The sequence below is a fragment of the Acipenser ruthenus genome, chromosome 24 (assembly GCF_902713425.1).
Source record: "Acipenser ruthenus chromosome 24, fAciRut3.2 maternal haplotype, whole genome shotgun sequence".
NCBI classification, from domain to species: Eukaryota; Metazoa; Chordata; class Actinopteri; order Acipenseriformes; family Acipenseridae; genus Acipenser; species Acipenser ruthenus.
Window position 1 is genome coordinate 16,616,647 of NC_081212.1, and position 18,478 is coordinate 16,635,124.

Genomic DNA, 18,478 nt, shown 5'->3' on the forward strand with positions numbered 1-18,478 from the left:
TATTTTGGGTTATCAATTGTGCTAACAATCATTCGCATTGACTGAATTACGTCGAACCAAACCTCTTCTTGAATTTTTCTTGAATTTTGTGGGAGCATGTAATTTTTTACATGTAATTACCTCTTCACTTGTATTTATATAAACAACTGTGTTCATTATTACCATTTATCAGCTGGTCTTATACTGATATGATCATCCTTTATTCATTATTTCAGTGCTTCTTCATTTTAATATATATATATATATATATAATAGTAGGCTTAAAGGGTCTCACTTGCCCTCAAAAACATTGTTCTTTTTCAAAATGTGAATTCTGAATTATATTAGTGTGTAAAGCAGTTTTGTTTCCCTGTGCACATGTCCAGGAAAACAAATCATGATAGCGACAGTGAGAAACTGAATAAACCGGAGCGTTCGTCTGTTTCCATTCTCATACGCCACCCCTCTCTTTTCACTGATCGCGCAAAGGCTGTTGGGATTCTGCGGGCTTGTCCTTAGACGCCATCTTTAAACCCCAGAAGCAGCCGCCGTTGAGCGCTGGGATCTGTGAGTTAGATTGGTCGTGGTGAAAATATATCTGCTGGGTTTTTATTTTAAATGCAAATAATTTGAGACTAAAGTACGGCAGACACAGATAGAAAAAAAGGAAGGCGAGAAAACGAGTGACAGACGGTGTATTTACAGTTTTAAGGTTCAGAAAGCATTGTGAAAAGGCGTATTTTCTTTCTTTGTTGTTGTCAGCCACTAGCTGAGACTCGCTGCTTGGCCGCCGTCGGTCTCGAGTTCTCCCCCCCGTGGCCCGGCCAGAGATGAGTGGAAGATGTCGGTGTCGGGGCTGAAGGCCGAGCTCAAGTTTCTCGAGTCCATTTTTGACCCAAATCACGAGCGCTTTCGAATTATCGACTGGAAACCAGATGAGCTGAGTTGCCAGTTCAATGTGACTGGGGAAAAACTGCTGGTCATACACTGCAACATCACGGTAAGAGAATCGGAGAAGCAAACGAGCGGGCCCAGTGGAGTTAGGACAAGCCGGGGCCGAGCAAACCCAAACACGCATTAGGCAGACAGACCCACACAGGCAGAAATACACTGATCCAGGGAGATAACATACAGTAACATCTATATATGATTGGGAAACTCGATATAATCACGGTTGAAACAAACAAAACAAAAAAAACACGATCGTATGTTTTATTAACATCGCATTAGGGACCGGAAGAGAAGTCAGCTGGTTAGGGGTTTTAGTCTATAACACGACATGTATGCGTATGTTGGTGTAAACAACATTTATGATATGTTAAAGCAACATGCAACATATTAAATATATTCGTTTTTTTGTAGTGTTATCAGTTCAACGCCCTAATAACATCAACGCAACGGACGATGTTTTTGTATGTACGTAGTTCCTGGATTGGAGTTGTAGGATCAGGTAGATGTTGCCCTCTCATAGCTAATCATAAATAAACATGAGTCGACACCCTTAGATCTAACTACTACCAGTTTACAGTTGTTACAGTGCTTTGTAACTATTTTTGTTACATAAGTGATTTCAGGGAGAATGTTGAGATTAGTAATTATAATTAAATCAATTAGACCCTCTACAATGTTTCCTGGAAAAAATGATTAGTGCTTTAACAAAACAGGAACAGATGTGTATGTACAATAGTAACCCTGAACACGCGTTATTAGGCTTATAACAAATAGGCTTCACTGCGTTTAGCATATACCTAATGAAAAACACTTGATAGCTGTGTTTTGTAAATTGCTGCACAGAGATCAAAACAAACAACGCATTTGCCGGTGGATGTTTGGCCACCACTTGAAAGGATACGGACTTTCTCCATTTTATGTGAATTCTGGGCTTTTACATTAAAACGTTGTGTAGGAGCTGCTCGTTTTTAAGAATAATAAAAATAAAAAATAAGTTGTTGGCAGGTCCTATCAATCTTCACATTACACAAAATGATAGGCAGTGTTTAAATAAAAAAGAATTAGTTAAAAAAAAAAAGTGACCGAATACTATACCTGATTTATTAAGTACAGAACTGAGCTTTATATATAAACACACATGGATGTAAAATCCCTGTACCTCAGTGTCCCTAGAAAATAGACTTTAGAAGCATGTATTAAACTTTTGTGTTTAAATTTACATCCATAATATTTACGGATAAAATTATACAAACACACATATATATATATATAGATATAGATAGATATAGATATATACTGAACTGATAAGAATAATTTCCTGTTTTGTTTAGTTACTTAAAGCTTAAACTTATCAGTGCATATGGCTTCTCATGTACAACTTCTGTTCCCTAGGTTTTGAAGAAGTCATCTGGTCTGTTCTGTTTTCACAGTGTCTAACATATATGAGTTGCTTAAGGCCTGTTACAACATTTTAACATATGTGTTGTGCATTCACTTTCTAAATTTAAGTAGGTCAACAATTTATAATTTAAGCAGACAGTATGGAAAGTAGATCCCAACAATCCACTAGGAAAGGGATCTTACAATAATTCACTAGTTGTAACGAAGTCTTGCTCTGTGACAGGAATCATACCCCTCTACCCCTCCAATATGGTTTGTGGACTCCGATGACCCAAGCTTAGCGGCTGTGCTGGAGCGCCTGGAGGATGTGAGGAAGGGAACCACTCTGGTAAGCTGTTTCTTGATTGTGTGTGTGTGCGTGTATATATTCTGGTTATTCATGCATTTACAAACATACAACCTCAATTCCGCATATAAGAAAACGACTTATGGAGGCAGTTTGCAGCCGTCTGGTGTCACACTGAGCATTACAGTTATGCGCTGCTTGTCATTTCCAGTCGTGATTACTTGCACCTGTTTTTCTTCCTTTTTGTGAATTGTGGTATTGCTTGGCATGTTGAAAAATACAGAGGTCTGATCAGCATTTCTGATTTGTCCAAGCTGGTCCTTTTTGCTAGAACTGAGCCCAATAACGAAACGCTGAAATTGTAAAAACTTCTCTTCGAATTCCTCAGGAAGCTAATGATGCTTCTTTGAAAATGGCTGCCTGTATGTCATGGATGAGTCGAGATCAGACAGTAATGTTTTTGTTCGTCTTTTCTCGGGCAGTCAGTCGCATTCCCTTTTTTTGTGTACTCGGGAAGTCGCGTCTTTTGTTGGAGATTAATACATATCACTATACTCAAATTTTAGATGCAGGCAATTTTTGAGAAGAGAAGATTGGTTTAAAAAGTGCATCTTACATTTTGAAGGAATGTGGTAATAGGCTATTCCCCTTTTGTAGTTTGCAGCTATATAATTAAAATGGTGTGCGCTGCAAAAAATCATGCAGCACAACATTCAACTAATACCATTGCTGATCTGATTGTGTCCCCATAGCTCCTGCAACAGCTGAAACGCCTGATCTGTGACCTGTGCAGGTTATATAATCTTCCCCAACACCCTGATGTGGAAATGCTTGATCAGCCATTACCAGCTGGACAGGTAGGTACAGGCATCCAGAAACTCCACATGGGCTATGTCAGGTGTGCAAGGTTGCAGAACTAGCAACCTTCTGGGTCTGGCTTCAAAAGCTTTTGTGTTGCCTTCCTCTGTAATGAAAGGAAAGGTTAAATGCATTAACGGTATTGTTGTAAAATCGTTACATTTTGCTGAAGTTTGTATAGTCTTCTTGTCTTTGATTGTAATTCCAGTTTGGTTTAAAAACTGAATGCATTCAAGCAAGACCAGCCTGGAAGTATTTTAGATTTATTGAGTTTTACTGAAACTATTGATTTACCACTTATTTGTTGGGGAAATTATTGGCTGTTCAAAGTTCCTCATTCAAAAATAGGGATGCTGATTGTTTCAGTCTGTCACATTGCTAGGTGGACTCAATTAACTGCCTTGATTTTACACCAAACGTATCATACTTTTAGTATCTATAGACATTTTGAATTGCTATAATATGATAAGTTCTTGATTTTTCGTGATTGTGAGGGCCCTCTGTGTGCAGACACCAGTTTGTTGGTCATTTTTCGTACCTCAACATTTGCCAGAAAAAATAATCTAGCAATTGTGGTTATATGTTTGTATGGATTTATTGAAGGACTGTTTCTTGTACCACATGACTGAAGATAAGATTGTGATCGATCTACTAGTATTACAAATACATGATTAAAATAATCAAAAGCAGCAGCTGTGAGGGAGTCTTCTAGCTGTTCCTGTGCACTTCTCAAGCTTAAGGTGCTGGGCTGCAGATTTGAGATTGTCAATTTAAATTAAACTGGAAGATAGTTAATGTCAAACATTGTCTCAAGTCCTGTATTGGAACACAGCCTTAAAACAAACTTCTTCAACTGCATATGATTGGGTGTCAAATTTGGCTGAAGTCTGCATTAAAAAAGGGCAAAGTACCATAACTTGCAGCTTTAATAGAAAAAGCAGGGGAGGGTGAAACATTTTGTTTTCCCAGTGCATCCTGGCTCACTGCTTAGAAGATTGTTATACCTGTAATGTTCTGGGTTACAGCTGGATCATAACGGCAAAAGTTACTGGCCATGTCTGGAGGGAATAAAAAAGCAAGGTTAGACATCAGAGTTAGCCGCCCGTACGTTTGTGAATGGATTAATGGCTTGATGGTTAGCATTTGCTTGTTTTAAACAATAAGTTCTAGCATGTAATCATAAACAGGTTCAGATATAAATAGTCAGTAGAATTCTGATAGTGCCAACAGACCTATCGTCCAAACCATTGTAGTATAGTGAAATGCGTTCTGATTACAGCTGTAGAAAGCAAACTTCAATATTATAAAGTGTTTAAAACTTACATTCTGTTCTCTGAACAGGATCTGTTCCCAGCTGGTTTGGATCAACAGAGACTGCTGCACATTGAAATTTGACTTAAGACTATGAAATCATTCTGGATTTTTCAAACTGGTTAAGCCCTGCATACATGAGGAAACATGTTTCCTTAAAAATTGTCAGGAAACATTTTTGGAAACATTTTCAAGCAGTAAGTGATCATTCCTGCTGCATGCTCTGAAATTGGAGGAAAGCCTTATTGTACTGAGTGGTACTGCACTTAATTGCACTACAACTTTGTAAAAGAAGGGGAAGCACAAGACCAGTCATGTGGATTGTAAATCATGAGGAGAGTGTAGCGGACAATCTCATGAAATGCCTTCTTTTTAAATTCTCAACACAGTTGTATCAAGCCAGCAAGTTCTTACGTGAGCGCTAAAGAGAGACAGTCCGCTGCCACGTTTGTAGCCTACTTTACTTTACGATTTCAGCTTGAGTGCCTTTAAGTAAGATGACACTGCAGGCTTCAGCTAATGTCGCTTCTTTTTTTTCTACACAAATAAGCCTACTTGATTTGAAAAACATGAACGATACAAGCATCTTCTTAAACTACTTGGTTTGATTAAATGAGTAGACTCAACAAAATATGAAAGCTGAACATTAATTTCAACAAAGAACAACACATTTTTAAAAATATATTGTAGCCTACTTCAATAGGAACATTAGCCTGCTATATTATATTAAACCAAAACAATAAAAAATAACAATCTGCTTCTCTCTTGACTTTTTCAATGATTATAATTTAATTAATAGGGAATAAAAACATACTAAGATAACTACCTAGCCTAAGTTTAATTAATCGTTTTTGTAATCTATCAGCGGCTTCTGTTGCATACACATTGCTGATAATAGTGCAGACTGTGGGTCAAACCAATGTTCGTGTTGGGGTGCGTATTTTTTTTTTAATCAATGTCGTCCTTGTGGAGTCCTCCGAATGTCGTTTTTTTTTTTTTTTTTTAAGTCGTTGCTAATTAGTTTTTATTATTTTATCCCCAATTTGAAATGCCCAATTATTTTTAGGCTCAGCTCACCGCTACCACCCCTGCGCTGACTCGGGAGGGGCGAAGATGAACACACGCTGTCCTCTGAAGCGTGTGCCGTCAGCCGCTCTCTTCTTTACACTCTGCAGACTCACCGTGCAGCCGCCTCAGAGCTACAGCGTCGGAGGACAACGCAGCTCTGGGCAGCTTACAGGCAATCCCGCAGGCGCCCGGCCAGACTACAGGGGTCGCTGGTGTGGGCGACGCTCGCCAATTGAGCGCCGCCCCCCTGGAAGCTCCCGTCCACGGTCGGCTGTGGAATAGCCTGGACACGAACTAGCGACGTCCAGGCTATAGAGCGCATCCTGCACTCTAGCAAGTGCTTTTACTGGATGCGCCACTCGGGAGGAGCCCCGAATGTCTTTTTAATTTGTCTGTTTTTTTAAACCATTTAAATGCAAAACCATAACAAAACATGTATACATGCTTTTTTATTTTATTTATTATTTGTCCTGCGGTTGCCTTTCATTTTTCTGCACGTACTACTACTGTGTATGATGTAGAATATGTGAAGGTAAACACAAAACAGTTTTAACAATGGTGTACTCAAGGACACAAAATAACATTATTTTTAAAATAAACTTTAAAGAATGCTCAATTTGCTGAATCTCTGATTAAACGCTTTTTGTTATTTCCCCCCAGTTTCGGTAATCCATTGCAAATACAATCTGTTATCACTCCGACAGCAGAATAGCTTAACCAATAGCAGCTCAAAACACTCGGGCATCACATTTTTTCCTGTTTGCGCAGGTGCACAGTGACGCAATACTAGAACACATGAGATGCTGGCTGGAAGGGATGTAGGTAAAAAAAAAAAAAGAAAGTGATGTGGGAGCAAATACGGAAGTTTTAATCTGTAATAAAGTAATTGCTTGCTTTTGTTTTAGGGCATTGAAAAATTGTAGGTGCCCGACTCTGGCATGTAAGCAATTTTTTCATATGCCCCCCTGAAATTTGTACATGCCCTGGGAATGTCGGGCAATATAATTTTCGAGCATTGCACATGACCGGTGACTCATGCTTGCAGAGTCGCTCCGGATTGGCTAAAGGCAAAATGTTTCTTAAATGTTTCTCAAAGTAGAGCCCTGATCCACTCTGGTAAACGTGTTTCCTTGTTTCTGGAAACACAGAAACATCCAGCATACGCGAGGAAATATTGTCTGTTAGCATGTTTCCTTGTGTATGCTGGGTTTTAAAATCAATCAATAAATAAATAAAACAATTTTCCAGAACTAGAACCAAACAACTGTTATGTTTTAAGTCCTCAAGTGCACTGAATGTGTGGTGTTTTTCATTGACATGATAGGAATAAAATAATGGAGGAATTGCTTTGAAATTATGACCCATGCAATTACATTGTCTATGATGATTATTATTATTTTTTTAATGCATCTAAGGTTATTCATGGACAGTTTAAAAATGAGATGTATAAATCATCCATTGTTTGGTGACCTGCATAACCATAATTGAAAGTCCTATTTATATGCTGTTTACATTTGTTTTTCAGAATGGAACTACAGAAGAAGTTACATCAGAAGAGGAGGAGGAAGAAGAAATGGGAGAGGTTTGAACTTTAATTCCTTTTTAAATTCTCCTCTTATGGTTCAAATGAGGGTAACATAACATTTTGTATGACCATGTAATGCCACAGAGAATGGCATGCACTGTCATTCCGCAGTTCATTCCAAGCCCTGCCTTGAGGTATGCAAGCAGCCCTTGCATCATTTCCTTTTTTTTCCCTGTCTGTTCTTGTCTACAGATAATTATTTAGCTTTGTTACACAACATATTAACCCTTTGCGGACCATTTATTCAGCGCCTGTCAGACGTGTCGGGTCCAGTTTATTTTCACACGCGCCGTTTATTTTATACACACTGTTTAAAAGTAATTTTATTCAACGTAAAACAGGTTTAAAAGGCACTGCATATCAACAGGACACTCAGTACTGCATCTCCAGCCCCGCCCCACCCCTTGTTCGCTGTATTTATCACATACCTCTTCATAGTCGTGCATACTGATAAATCATTTCCTGATCACTCGTTTTATCACCAAACTCCTCAATAATGTGATTTAAATCATTATTTTATTAATATAACATCTCAAAAAGCTTGGCAGATATCAGTGATGTTCTTTGAGAGCTGGATGCAGAAGCAACTATCTTGTTTGTTTATGTCTGTGTTAGGTCTGTGGTGCAGGGACTGTGTGTATTGCTCATTTGTTTTTCAGCTCCTATCGGTCTCACTCGGGCATTGAAAGGTTTTCTTGGCTTTTTCCAGAGAAAAAAACGATTACAGACCTGTGCCTGACGTCTTTTTGATGATGTCGGACAGGGTCCGACATCGGACCGGAAAGGGAAAATTGTAATATCAGACCTGGTCTGACATAGGACCGCAAAGGGTTAAGTGGTGTTAAAGGGGATCTAAAGGCATGCCCAAATGTTGCCCTAGAATCTGGAGGCTATATGGAATTGAGCATTAAAGGAACAGGAAGAAGGTTTTGTGTTCTGTTTGAGCCAGTAGCTCATAACAAGGCTTTTCTTGTATTGGTCCCTATTGCTTCCCATGTGGATACTAATGTGTAAACAGCACTTAAAATGTAAAAGCTATAGCATAGGCTGGTGTCAATACAGTAAGAGCAATTCAAACACACATTCTAAAACCTCAAATCAAAATCTAAACCTTTCAATAGTTTTCTTTGATCAAAATGAACATTATTGTCCTGCAGGATATTGAAGACCTGGACCACTATGAGATGAAGGAAGAGGAACCAGTCGATGGGAAGAAGTCTGAAGATGATGGAATTGAAAAGGAGAATCTAGCCATCCTAGAGAAGATTCGGAAGAGTCAGAGGCAGGACCACTTGAACGTAAGTGCTCATTCGGTAAGGTGACATTTCATACATATTTTGGGGGAGCGGGTAGGGGGGTGGTTGAGTGGCACTGTGGGCGAGAGAAGTAAATTGTTTTAAATCCAGCCAATGTAAGCTTAACTCTGAAACTGTTTTAAAATGTATTAAAAATAATAATAGTTGAGAAGATGTGTTAGTTGTATTTGAAGTGTGACAGGGATTTAATTGCATGTTTGTAATTAGCCAACCGCCTAAAATGTTGGGTGAATTAGACATGGTTTGTATTACATTTCTTCCACAAATGTTTCAGAGAAATCCCACCAAAAAGGGATAAATACATGCATTTAGGTAGATGACAACTAATGTTTAACTGTATGTAGTTCTTTGTGTGTTGTCTGTGTGAAATGTACTGTCATTTGTTAAACTGTAAAATCAATTCCAGCCTCCACCCCCACCCAAAAGAGAGAACATTCAACTATACTGTGAAATGCATCATCTGCAATATACAGTGCTACCCATTGATGGCCATAGTTAATTCACTGCTGACTTGTGCGTCTAAGGAAAAGTCACTCCACACAACTGCAGACCAGTAAACAAAGCTAATGTTATTTAGTGTTCACTATAAAAACTTTCTGTAAAGTAATTGTGCTGAAAAAGTTCATACTCTGGGATAAACGGGAACCTTGACAATAGAGCTTATAACCACTGTATAAAGGGCAGCCTTATGATGAGGGAGCTCTTTATATCCCTGGAAAACGGTCAGAAAAATCCAACTTATTAACAATGTTAATGAATTTTGAGTAAATGTTTCCCTCAAAACCTGGTAATTTCGGTGTATGAAATTTTTTGTACTGTTTGATGCCTTGTAGGGTGCTGTATCTGGGTCAGTGCAGGCTTCAGACCGCCTCATGAAAGAACTCCGGGAGATATACAGGTCACAAAGTTACAAGACAGGTAAGGGGAGGGTGGGGGGGAGCTTCCATGGAGTGAACAGTCTGAGATTACTCCTGCCTATTGCTATGATAAAACAAGTCAACTCATCACCTGACCCAGGTGTACCTTTTATGAAAACCTCTTCTCGTCATAACTAGGCAACCCACAGGTTTGTCATTGAGTGTTCAGGGTTTATGACCCACCCGGTGAGTATATTGCCTAAGCTGTTGTATTGTTTTTGAAAAATGCAGTGTCAGTTATGAACACCTCGGTACTTATTATGAAGTAGTGAAATTCTTGTTTTTGTTTATCCTGTTATGAAAGAAGCACTGGTTATTCACTTACATGTTTTGCCATATTGAGCTGGAAAAAGGGAGTTCCTATCATGTTTAAAATTTGAAAAGTAATGTTCTGATATGTTTGTTTTTCTTTTAACAGGAATCTATTCAGTGGAGCTTGTTAATGACAGCCTTTATGAATGGCATGTCAAACTGCGGACGTAAGTATCCGTACACTAACTGCTGTTTGTGCATGAACTATGAGGCATATTTATTGTGTTGTGTTGGTGCGTGTGTCTTGACAGTGACCTCAGGTGCGATATGATTGTCATACTGAGGTAATGCTTCTGGCGTGTGGACAGTATAGTATAGTCTTAATATTTGGTACACAGTTGTATTCTATGAGTTTTCTATTAAGTTCTAATAACAGTGCTGTCTAGTAAAAATTAAGTTTCAGTGTGCATTGTTTTAACATTAGGCCATTCATAATGCACCCCTTTTTGTGGTGTGTTAAACTTTTGTAGATTTTGTCAAATGGGTATTTAAAATACACCATGCATGGGTGATTTATGTTAACGTTTTGTTTTTCCTATGTCTGCTGTGCAGGGTGGATCCAGATAGCCCATTGCATAGCGACCTGCAGGTTTTAAAGGAAAAAGAAGGGATGGATTACATCCTTCTGAATTTCTCTTATAAAGTAAGTGTAGTAGTTTTTTCTTAACCTGCAGTGTACTATACATCCACCTAAACTTGAGTTATGCAGTGTTCTCTTTCAGCTCTTGATTGTGTTTTATGTAAAAGAGTACATTCTGAAGTTTCAAGCAATTATTTATATTTATATATTAGGGATGTGCTTTTGGTAAATTTTTATGAACATATAACACTTTGAAGTGTCAGCGTTTAAGCCATATCTACATACACACACACACACTTTATATTACATTCTGATACTGACAGCTCTGGTTAGTATTTTCTAAGCAAATAAACCGTAAACAAGCAAATAACGTTTTAACATCGCAAAGACTTAACTACAAAGTAAAAAAAAAAAAAAAACATGCACATCACATCAAAGTATATATTGAAATGTTTATATTTATGGTTGTAATTAAAGTTGCTAGTGAAGATATCACTATATACATATTGATCACCCACTGTACAGCGTTAATGCAAAATGGCTACAGGAAAGCGAGTTGTGCTTACAATTGAAAGAATATTTTCAGTTCTGGAAAAGGTAATTACCAGGGATATAATAGCACTATTTTGGAATTTTAAAGAGCACTGTGACTGATTAAAAAGTCTGCCTCAGAGATTTAAAACTTTGCGGTCTTTGATAGTAGTGGTGGGATTTTTGAGATTTATTGTTGCTCAAGACAAGTACTTGAGCATTACAATTTCCGAGTACTCAAATCAAATGCCACTCTCCTCTACGTACTGTACTAGTGTACATAAACCTCCCAAACATTGCCACAAGTCCTATTTTAAATGCCAAATTAACACACAATCAAGTAATATATTAAGTAATTAATATAATGTTTGCCGCCTTGTGCAGTTAATTGTATGGTCAAGTATTACTAAATAATGTAAAGTATTCAAATTCACGTATCCACACAACTTTACATTAAATTGTAAAAAGAGATGCCTGGCCTTCTTGTTTGAAGTGTGTCTCAGGGGTCCTTTACTTTAGTGCAGTAGTTCCAACATACAAATAACAATTGTACTAAACCTAAATGGCAGTTCAGTCCAAAAGCTTACAGAACAATTTCAAGTGAAAAAAACCTTCCACCTATGGGAAGATTGGGGAATGTGGTCCACGAGTCTGTGGTAATTGCAACTTTCTCCCTTTTGAAAGTTTTGTATGAACAGCTGCAGCACGATTTTCTTTAAGTTTTTCCAGCCTCGCTGTTATTGTTTTATTGGTCGGCACAGTATTGGGATAATCTTACATTGATTTAAAAACTGCTGCATTCACGATTCACACTCACTGTCTTCATAGGGAATAACTTGATCACACCCTGTTCGGCCAAATCTATAGCAAATGTTGTTATGGATGTGTGCTTTTTATCGTCATCAGTAGTGCCATCCACAATAATTCTGAATGTTTTCATTTCAAACTGTGAAGTATTGAACTTGTGTTTTTGTGATATGGCAATTTTGTTGGCATAATTATTTACATACCACGGTTTTCTCGTCCAGTTCCTCAAAATACTTCCAAACGTGGCTTACTTTAAGAGATGCCATTTTAAATATGAAACAAACTCAGAAAAACGCTTGTCATTAACGTTATTACCCCGTCGTGGAATTGATACCATACTGCACCTACTACAGGCATAAACACACACAGTGCACCAATGAAGCACCAGATTGACAGAGAATAAAACCCGCCCCAGTGTGTATGTGTGTATATGTATATGTATGTGTATATATATGTGTATATATGTATATATGTGTGTGTGTATATATATATATATATATATATATATATATATATGTATATGTGTGTGTATATATGTATATGTGTGTGTATATATATATATATATATATATATATATATATATATATATATATATATATATATAGCTTAAAGAGCCAGCTATATAATATCAAATGGTAACACTCACTTTGTTCTGATTTTCAGGATAATTTCCCATTTGATCCTCCTTTTGTACGGGTGGTGTCGCCTGTGCTTTCTGGAGGGTGAGTACTTAATTTGGTTATTTGTGTTTAAAAAAATAAATAAAAATAAAAAAAATATATATCTATACAATTGCAGTGGGTTTTATATAGCCATAGCAAAGCACTCTTTTAATACCTGGGCTCGGAATGTTGTTGCACCATTGTCTTTTTAACAACCAGATGAAATTACTAATAAGGAATGCATGCACTATAGGTTTTTAGACTAAATCTAATCCAGAGCAAGGATTGGGGAATTTATGGTATTTTGCTATAAAGTTCAGTTGTTGTTGTTCTGTTGTCAAAGTATTTGTGCTACTTCATTTTGACCCTGATTTTTCTCATTTCTCTCATTTCAGCTATGTTTTGGGTGGCGGAGCCCTGTGTATGGAACTCCTTACAAAACAGGTAAATAGTTTGATTTTAAAGAGTAAGTAGCGGGCTTCTGAAAAATAGTGTTACACGTCCACGTGTTGCTACAACTGTTTAAATAATGTACCTGCAATTTATTTTCGTTGTTAACATCCTGACAACTTTTTAGATCTCAAACCCCAGATCTCAAACCCCAGTGCACTAGAGTGGACATTTTGAAAATAGCTTTGAAACAGACTTTACAGTGAAGTGTAAAAAATTGTCCTGATGTTATTTAAACCATTGTAGCAACACGTGGGGATGTATAACTCTAGATTTCAGAACCCTGCTACTTCCTCTTTAATTGGCATTAGAATGAGGGAAGTTATGAATGGAGTGCTACAACTGAGTTCTGAAATTTGTATTTTTAATTGACTGTAGCAGTGATGACTGTGTGGAGTAACAGTCCTGTTCAGAGTTGCAACAATATCATATTTTAGGGTCATTTCAAATCAGACCAGCCAGGGATTAAATACCTGGCGACAGGAACATAGTGATTTGTCTTACTGATATCTCTAATCATAAATTGCTGTGGCATGGGATGTATTTTTTGGACATTTGTTGAATTACAGTAATGGAAATAAGACTTCGGTTGCATAGCAGTTTGATCCATTCTTGGTTTTACTATGTTTATTAAGATACACCTGAGTTTGTTACCTATACACTGGGGCTAATCAAGCACATAATAAAACCTGGAATGGGTGAAACTAGTATGCAATGGGAGTCGTATTTCCATTGAATTAGAATCTAGACCACACCACCCGTGTCACCCAATTAAATATAAATTGTGCTGCTGTCTGTCTGGGATCGGTACCAGCCATTTTTTCCTGAAGAGTAATGTTTCTTTATGCAAACTTTTGATGGGTAAATGTATTTAAAAAATAATATAGTACTTGATCAAAACTGGAATGATTAAAATGTTGTTGTCTTCCCCCTCCCCTCAGGGCTGGAGCAGTGCCTATTCGATAGAGTCTGTCATCATGCAGATCAACGCTACTTTAGTTAAAGGAAAAGCCAGAGTGCAGTTTGGAGCTAATAAGGTAAATATCTCCATCTGGTTAACTTGTAAGTAGTATTGGAAATGTATGCAAGGTCCTTTTTAGGGGTTCAAGGTTTAGAAAGAGCCTAAATAGCATAAGTCTCAAACAAATCGCCCCATTGCTGTGTTGATCTGATCCCAACACTAGCAACTAGTGGATACATGTCCCTGGCAACAGAGAGGTGTTTGCACATGGAATACATTCCTGCATTTGAGAACCAGAAGTCAAATGGAGAACACTTGGTATAGACTGGTTATTATTATGAATTAGTCATTTAGTTATTATGAATTAGTCATTTAGTCATTTTGGATTAGTAACTTTTATTTAATTTGTTCTTTTCTTTGTCACAGAATCAGTACAATCTTGCCAGAGCACAACAGTCATACAAATCCCTGGTGCAGATTCATGAGAAGAATGGTAGGTTTTTCAGTGTTTTGATATTTCTTTAATAGAGGTTGCTGTGGAATGAAGCGAGACAAAGTATGTTAGCCCCAACTAACCTACAAACAATTTGTGGTTGGTTTGAAAATCTGACAAGCCCCAAGCTGTACTCTCTTCTAGATCTGATCAGAATCCAAAGTGATATGGCTGCAAGTATACAGTTTCCTTCAGTCCTTTTTTTTCTTCCAAAAGAAATTAACAGTACCCATGTCTTCCTCCTTAGGCTGGTATACTCCCCCAAAAGAGGATGGGTAAGAGACAGGCTCCTGCAAGTTCCCTGGGACCAGGTGTCTAAGGGTCAACTCTTTTTTTTTTCCACTCCGAAGGTATCCAATTGGGAGTGACCCCTCTTGGGTTGACTCTTTCGGTGGCCGTATAACCAACGGGTAAATCTCCTCGCTGACCTCTCGACCCTAAACTCGCAAGGCCAGTTCGACCTGATTGTTTGTCACTTTCTTTCTGTCATTCAGCAGACAAGTGAACTAAAAGAAGCCACCGCTGAGCCTGCCTGTTCTCCCCTTTTGTGTGGGCTAAGTGTTTGAATGACTGCAGTTCATGGGGTTTACTCATGTTGTGTTTTTTTTTTTTTTTTTTCTTTTTTAAACTTATTCATAAAATACTTGTGTAGTCTTTTGAGTATAATGCCTAGGTTAAATGGTAAGACAAGTTCAATGGAAGATGAGGAAGTAAACTTTAACACAAACGGGGAGGCTTTCATCTTTAAAAGGTCCCCTCCAGGCAGTGGTTACTATGAACAGTGGGCTTATCTTTTGAAATCTTCACTATAGCTAAATACCATCAAGGCATAATGTCACTAGACCGTGGCAGTTGACTTTGCTATTAGGAGTGTGAAGTTCACGAGCCAACCTTATTTTGATACAAATCAGGACTACCAGCAAATAACTTTTTACAAGCAAATCCACAACTATTGTAGTGACTTTTAGGGAGATTGGAGCTGTTATGGATTCCCTTAATTTGTGTGGGATGTGCCACTGGGTTATTCTGTACAAATATTTTATATGTAAAATAAATTATGCCAAGATTCTAAACTAATGACACTCTATAAAATTGGTCTCCTACTTCTATTATAACCCAGTGTCATATTAGCCAAAATACAACAGGATTGTCAGACAGACTATGTGGAGGCATGGTCTATCCACCTACTAGCTATTACTTTTTTTTTTTTTTAAATATAGCAGATCACAATTTTTAAAGAAATTTTAAGGTTATCTCCAAGTGACAAAAATAAAACCATGAAACACTTTCTGCACATCATAGTTTTCTTGTTTTCACAGGCCTAGTAAAATTTCTGTCTTTGGTGTTATACCTAGATTGCACCAGCAGTCTTCAATTAAAATTACTAAAAAATAACTCTGAAATACTTCATAGATTTTCTGTCTGCGTTATATTCGTGTGCTTTTGTAGGCCCTGAAGTTCAGGTAAATTGCCTACAGTAGCAATGTAATGTAGCAATGTAAAGTTGCTCATTAATCATAAACTAAATGAATAGCATAGCTTGTAACTTTTTATATTTTAAGTAGATTTTTTTATTTTTATCCTTAACTTGGTTGTATTCCTGTTGGAACATAACTTGCCACTCCACCTAGTCAACCCTCTAATATATTTGTAGCAGCTTTTTTAAGTTCTCTGAAGAAATACCTCAGTTAGCAAGTAGCAAGAAAGTATTCCCATGCATTTATTTTTGTCAGTTTTAATAAGATAACTTTTTTTTCTACACTCCATATATCTCCCTTGTTTCTCAGTGATTGGTATTATCCCCACTGACAAGCAATCGGAAGTTGCGCTTGGCATATATACCAGAATCCAGGGGGTCAGCTAAAAAATGTATGCTATTTAAATGTTGTCCCTTGTGTGTGATAGACACCCCACAATAAATGGGCCTTTCTATAGATTAATACAAATGTATTTTTAAAAGTGAAAAGTAATCTGTCAATTTGGTGTCTTTTTAAAAAAAAACCCTACTTCTTAAGGCTGCATAGGTGCACTGTTTCATGATTGCTGTGGCGTATTGTGAAAAAAAAGTAGTAATTCTATTTTTTGCCAATGCTCCTGTAGAACGGCCCGTATACTACCCCTTTAAACACTAGCAAACAAATCTATTTTTGTGAAGTTCCAAGCAATGGGTTTATGTTGTATTGTTAATTTCATCTTCATTATATTCATACATAAAAGTTAGTCAACCCCACTTATAACCTGATCCACGCACACAATATACGTCAAAATAACTGCGTACTTGGCTGTAAATCAACTGGGTTTTTTATGATGAGGTAATATACAGTGGTCTATATACATGGGTATATTCAGAAAAACATCCAGCTGCAGAAGGGGACTTTATGGAGAAAGCCTCCCGATTTTGTTTTGTTTTTTTGTACCTTTTTTAGGACATTTCTTTGTCACAAGTAACTGAAATGTCTAGTACTTACTGATCAAAGTGTAATTATAAAAATGCCCTGCCCATCCCCAGTCTAATTTCCAGATTCCCAATACTGCCTGTAGTTGGAACTATACAGGATGCTGAAGCAGAAATGCATGTTGGGAGTTGTACAGAATTATTGACTGCTTACTAAAACTACAGTTTTATATTTGGTTCTGTTCATATTTGGATTCAAAGTCTTTCGGGAGGGTACATGCAGGGATGCTTTACAAAAAGGGGGGGGGGGGGGGGAGCTGTAGTAAAAATAAAATAAATGCAGTAAATTCTACAAGATATGATTCCAAGGCAGGGCTTTGGTGCACCCTGTCTAAAATTGTTGAAGTTTATGTTCCGATTAATTTCTTGCTTCTTGGTTATATATTTAATTTATATTTAGAAAACTATATGGCAGCAGACTTGAAATACTACTAAAGAACATAAAACTAACACATGGGATCCATACGTCCTTCGGATGAGACGTAAAACCAATGTCCTATTGTAAGTGGCTCCGCAGCAGCAGTTGATAGTTAGCCCCCAAGTCTCTGTAAATAAATTTGGGTAAAAGCTTCTGCTAAATGACTAAATATGTGTCTGGATGTTCAAACTTCTCAGACCACCATTGGCTTCAATTCAGGGTATGAAACTTTCCTATAGAAGACAAGGAAGTATGATTTGTCATTTTTCCCCTTTTTGAATTCTCAAAACCTTGCACAAGTAAAGGACTAAAAAAAGATGTTGGGTGTTTTGTGGTTCTGTAGTAAGTATTTAAAGTCTGTTTGTCTGATGAGCTAGTATTATTCACGGAATGGATACCTACATGGAAGCATTATCTAGTGTCAAAGTGCAGTGACCAAGGCCTTGTTGTATTAACAGGCCAGTTCTCCCATTTAAAAGGCAGTGTTTGAAATACTGACTTCTAATTGTGGATTTCCTTTGACGCCATTTTGTGGTGGGCAGGTTATCAAGTTATGCACTGTCAGCATGCTTTGACTTTTTTTTTTTTTTCTCTATTTTTGTTTTATTTTTTCATTGCAAGAGTAATTTTGACCATGTACAGTAATTTCTAAACTTGCATCAAGTTTATGAATAAAGAATTTTAAGAAATACTTTCTTGACTTGTGGATTTTTGCACTTTGATCTCTACTGCTATCACCTCTATTGACGACTGCACCCATAACTCTCCTTGTTGTATTATTCAAATGACCAGGTGACAGGAAATTGAGCTATCATGTCCTGGCTAAAGGGCATGTTATATTCACTGATTGTTTCCTCTATTAATTTGCAACCAAGCTTGTTTCAACATTGGTGTGCATCAGACTTACTAAATTCAGCACAGTCATTAGGAAAAAAAGGATAAATGTTTTTCATCATTAACAAGAAAGCAAAGTAAAAGTAGTGGATTGGCTGTCAAAAGTATATTAACTTAATCCTAAAAGTCTGAACAAGTTTAGTTACATTAAGATTTTTTTTTTAAATAAAAAATAGAAAGGATGTTTGAAAAGATTTAAAGAAAATAGTTTCACTTAACATCTGGTAAGTTGATATACTTTC

General features: G+C 37.2%; 1 protein-coding gene across 3 annotated transcripts; it reads left to right on the forward strand.

Moving 5' to 3' along the window:
* Positions 1–422: 422 nt before the first annotated feature.
* Positions 423–18,033, forward strand: LOC117429537 (ubiquitin-conjugating enzyme E2 Q2). Of its 3 annotated transcripts, XM_058998464.1 has the most exons (14): positions 423–546; positions 742–979; positions 2,555–2,659; positions 3,370–3,474; positions 7,380–7,436; positions 8,597–8,752; positions 9,589–9,673; positions 10,091–10,151; positions 10,537–10,627; positions 12,567–12,625; positions 12,961–13,009; positions 13,957–14,052; positions 14,403–14,469; positions 14,717–18,033. In XM_058998464.1, exons 2-14 carry the CDS (start codon positions 821–823, stop codon positions 14,746–14,748), a joined length of 1,122 nt encoding a protein of 373 aa, XP_058854447.1. In that variant the 5' UTR covers positions 423–546; positions 742–820; the 3' UTR covers positions 14,749–18,033. The 3 variants fall into 3 exon arrangements, with proteins under 3 accessions (XP_058854447.1, XP_033905024.1, XP_033905025.1); XM_034049133.3 differs by having other exon boundaries at positions 423–979; XM_034049134.3 differs by having other exon boundaries at positions 423–979; positions 8,597–8,737.
* Positions 18,034–18,478: the final 445 nt, after the last annotated feature.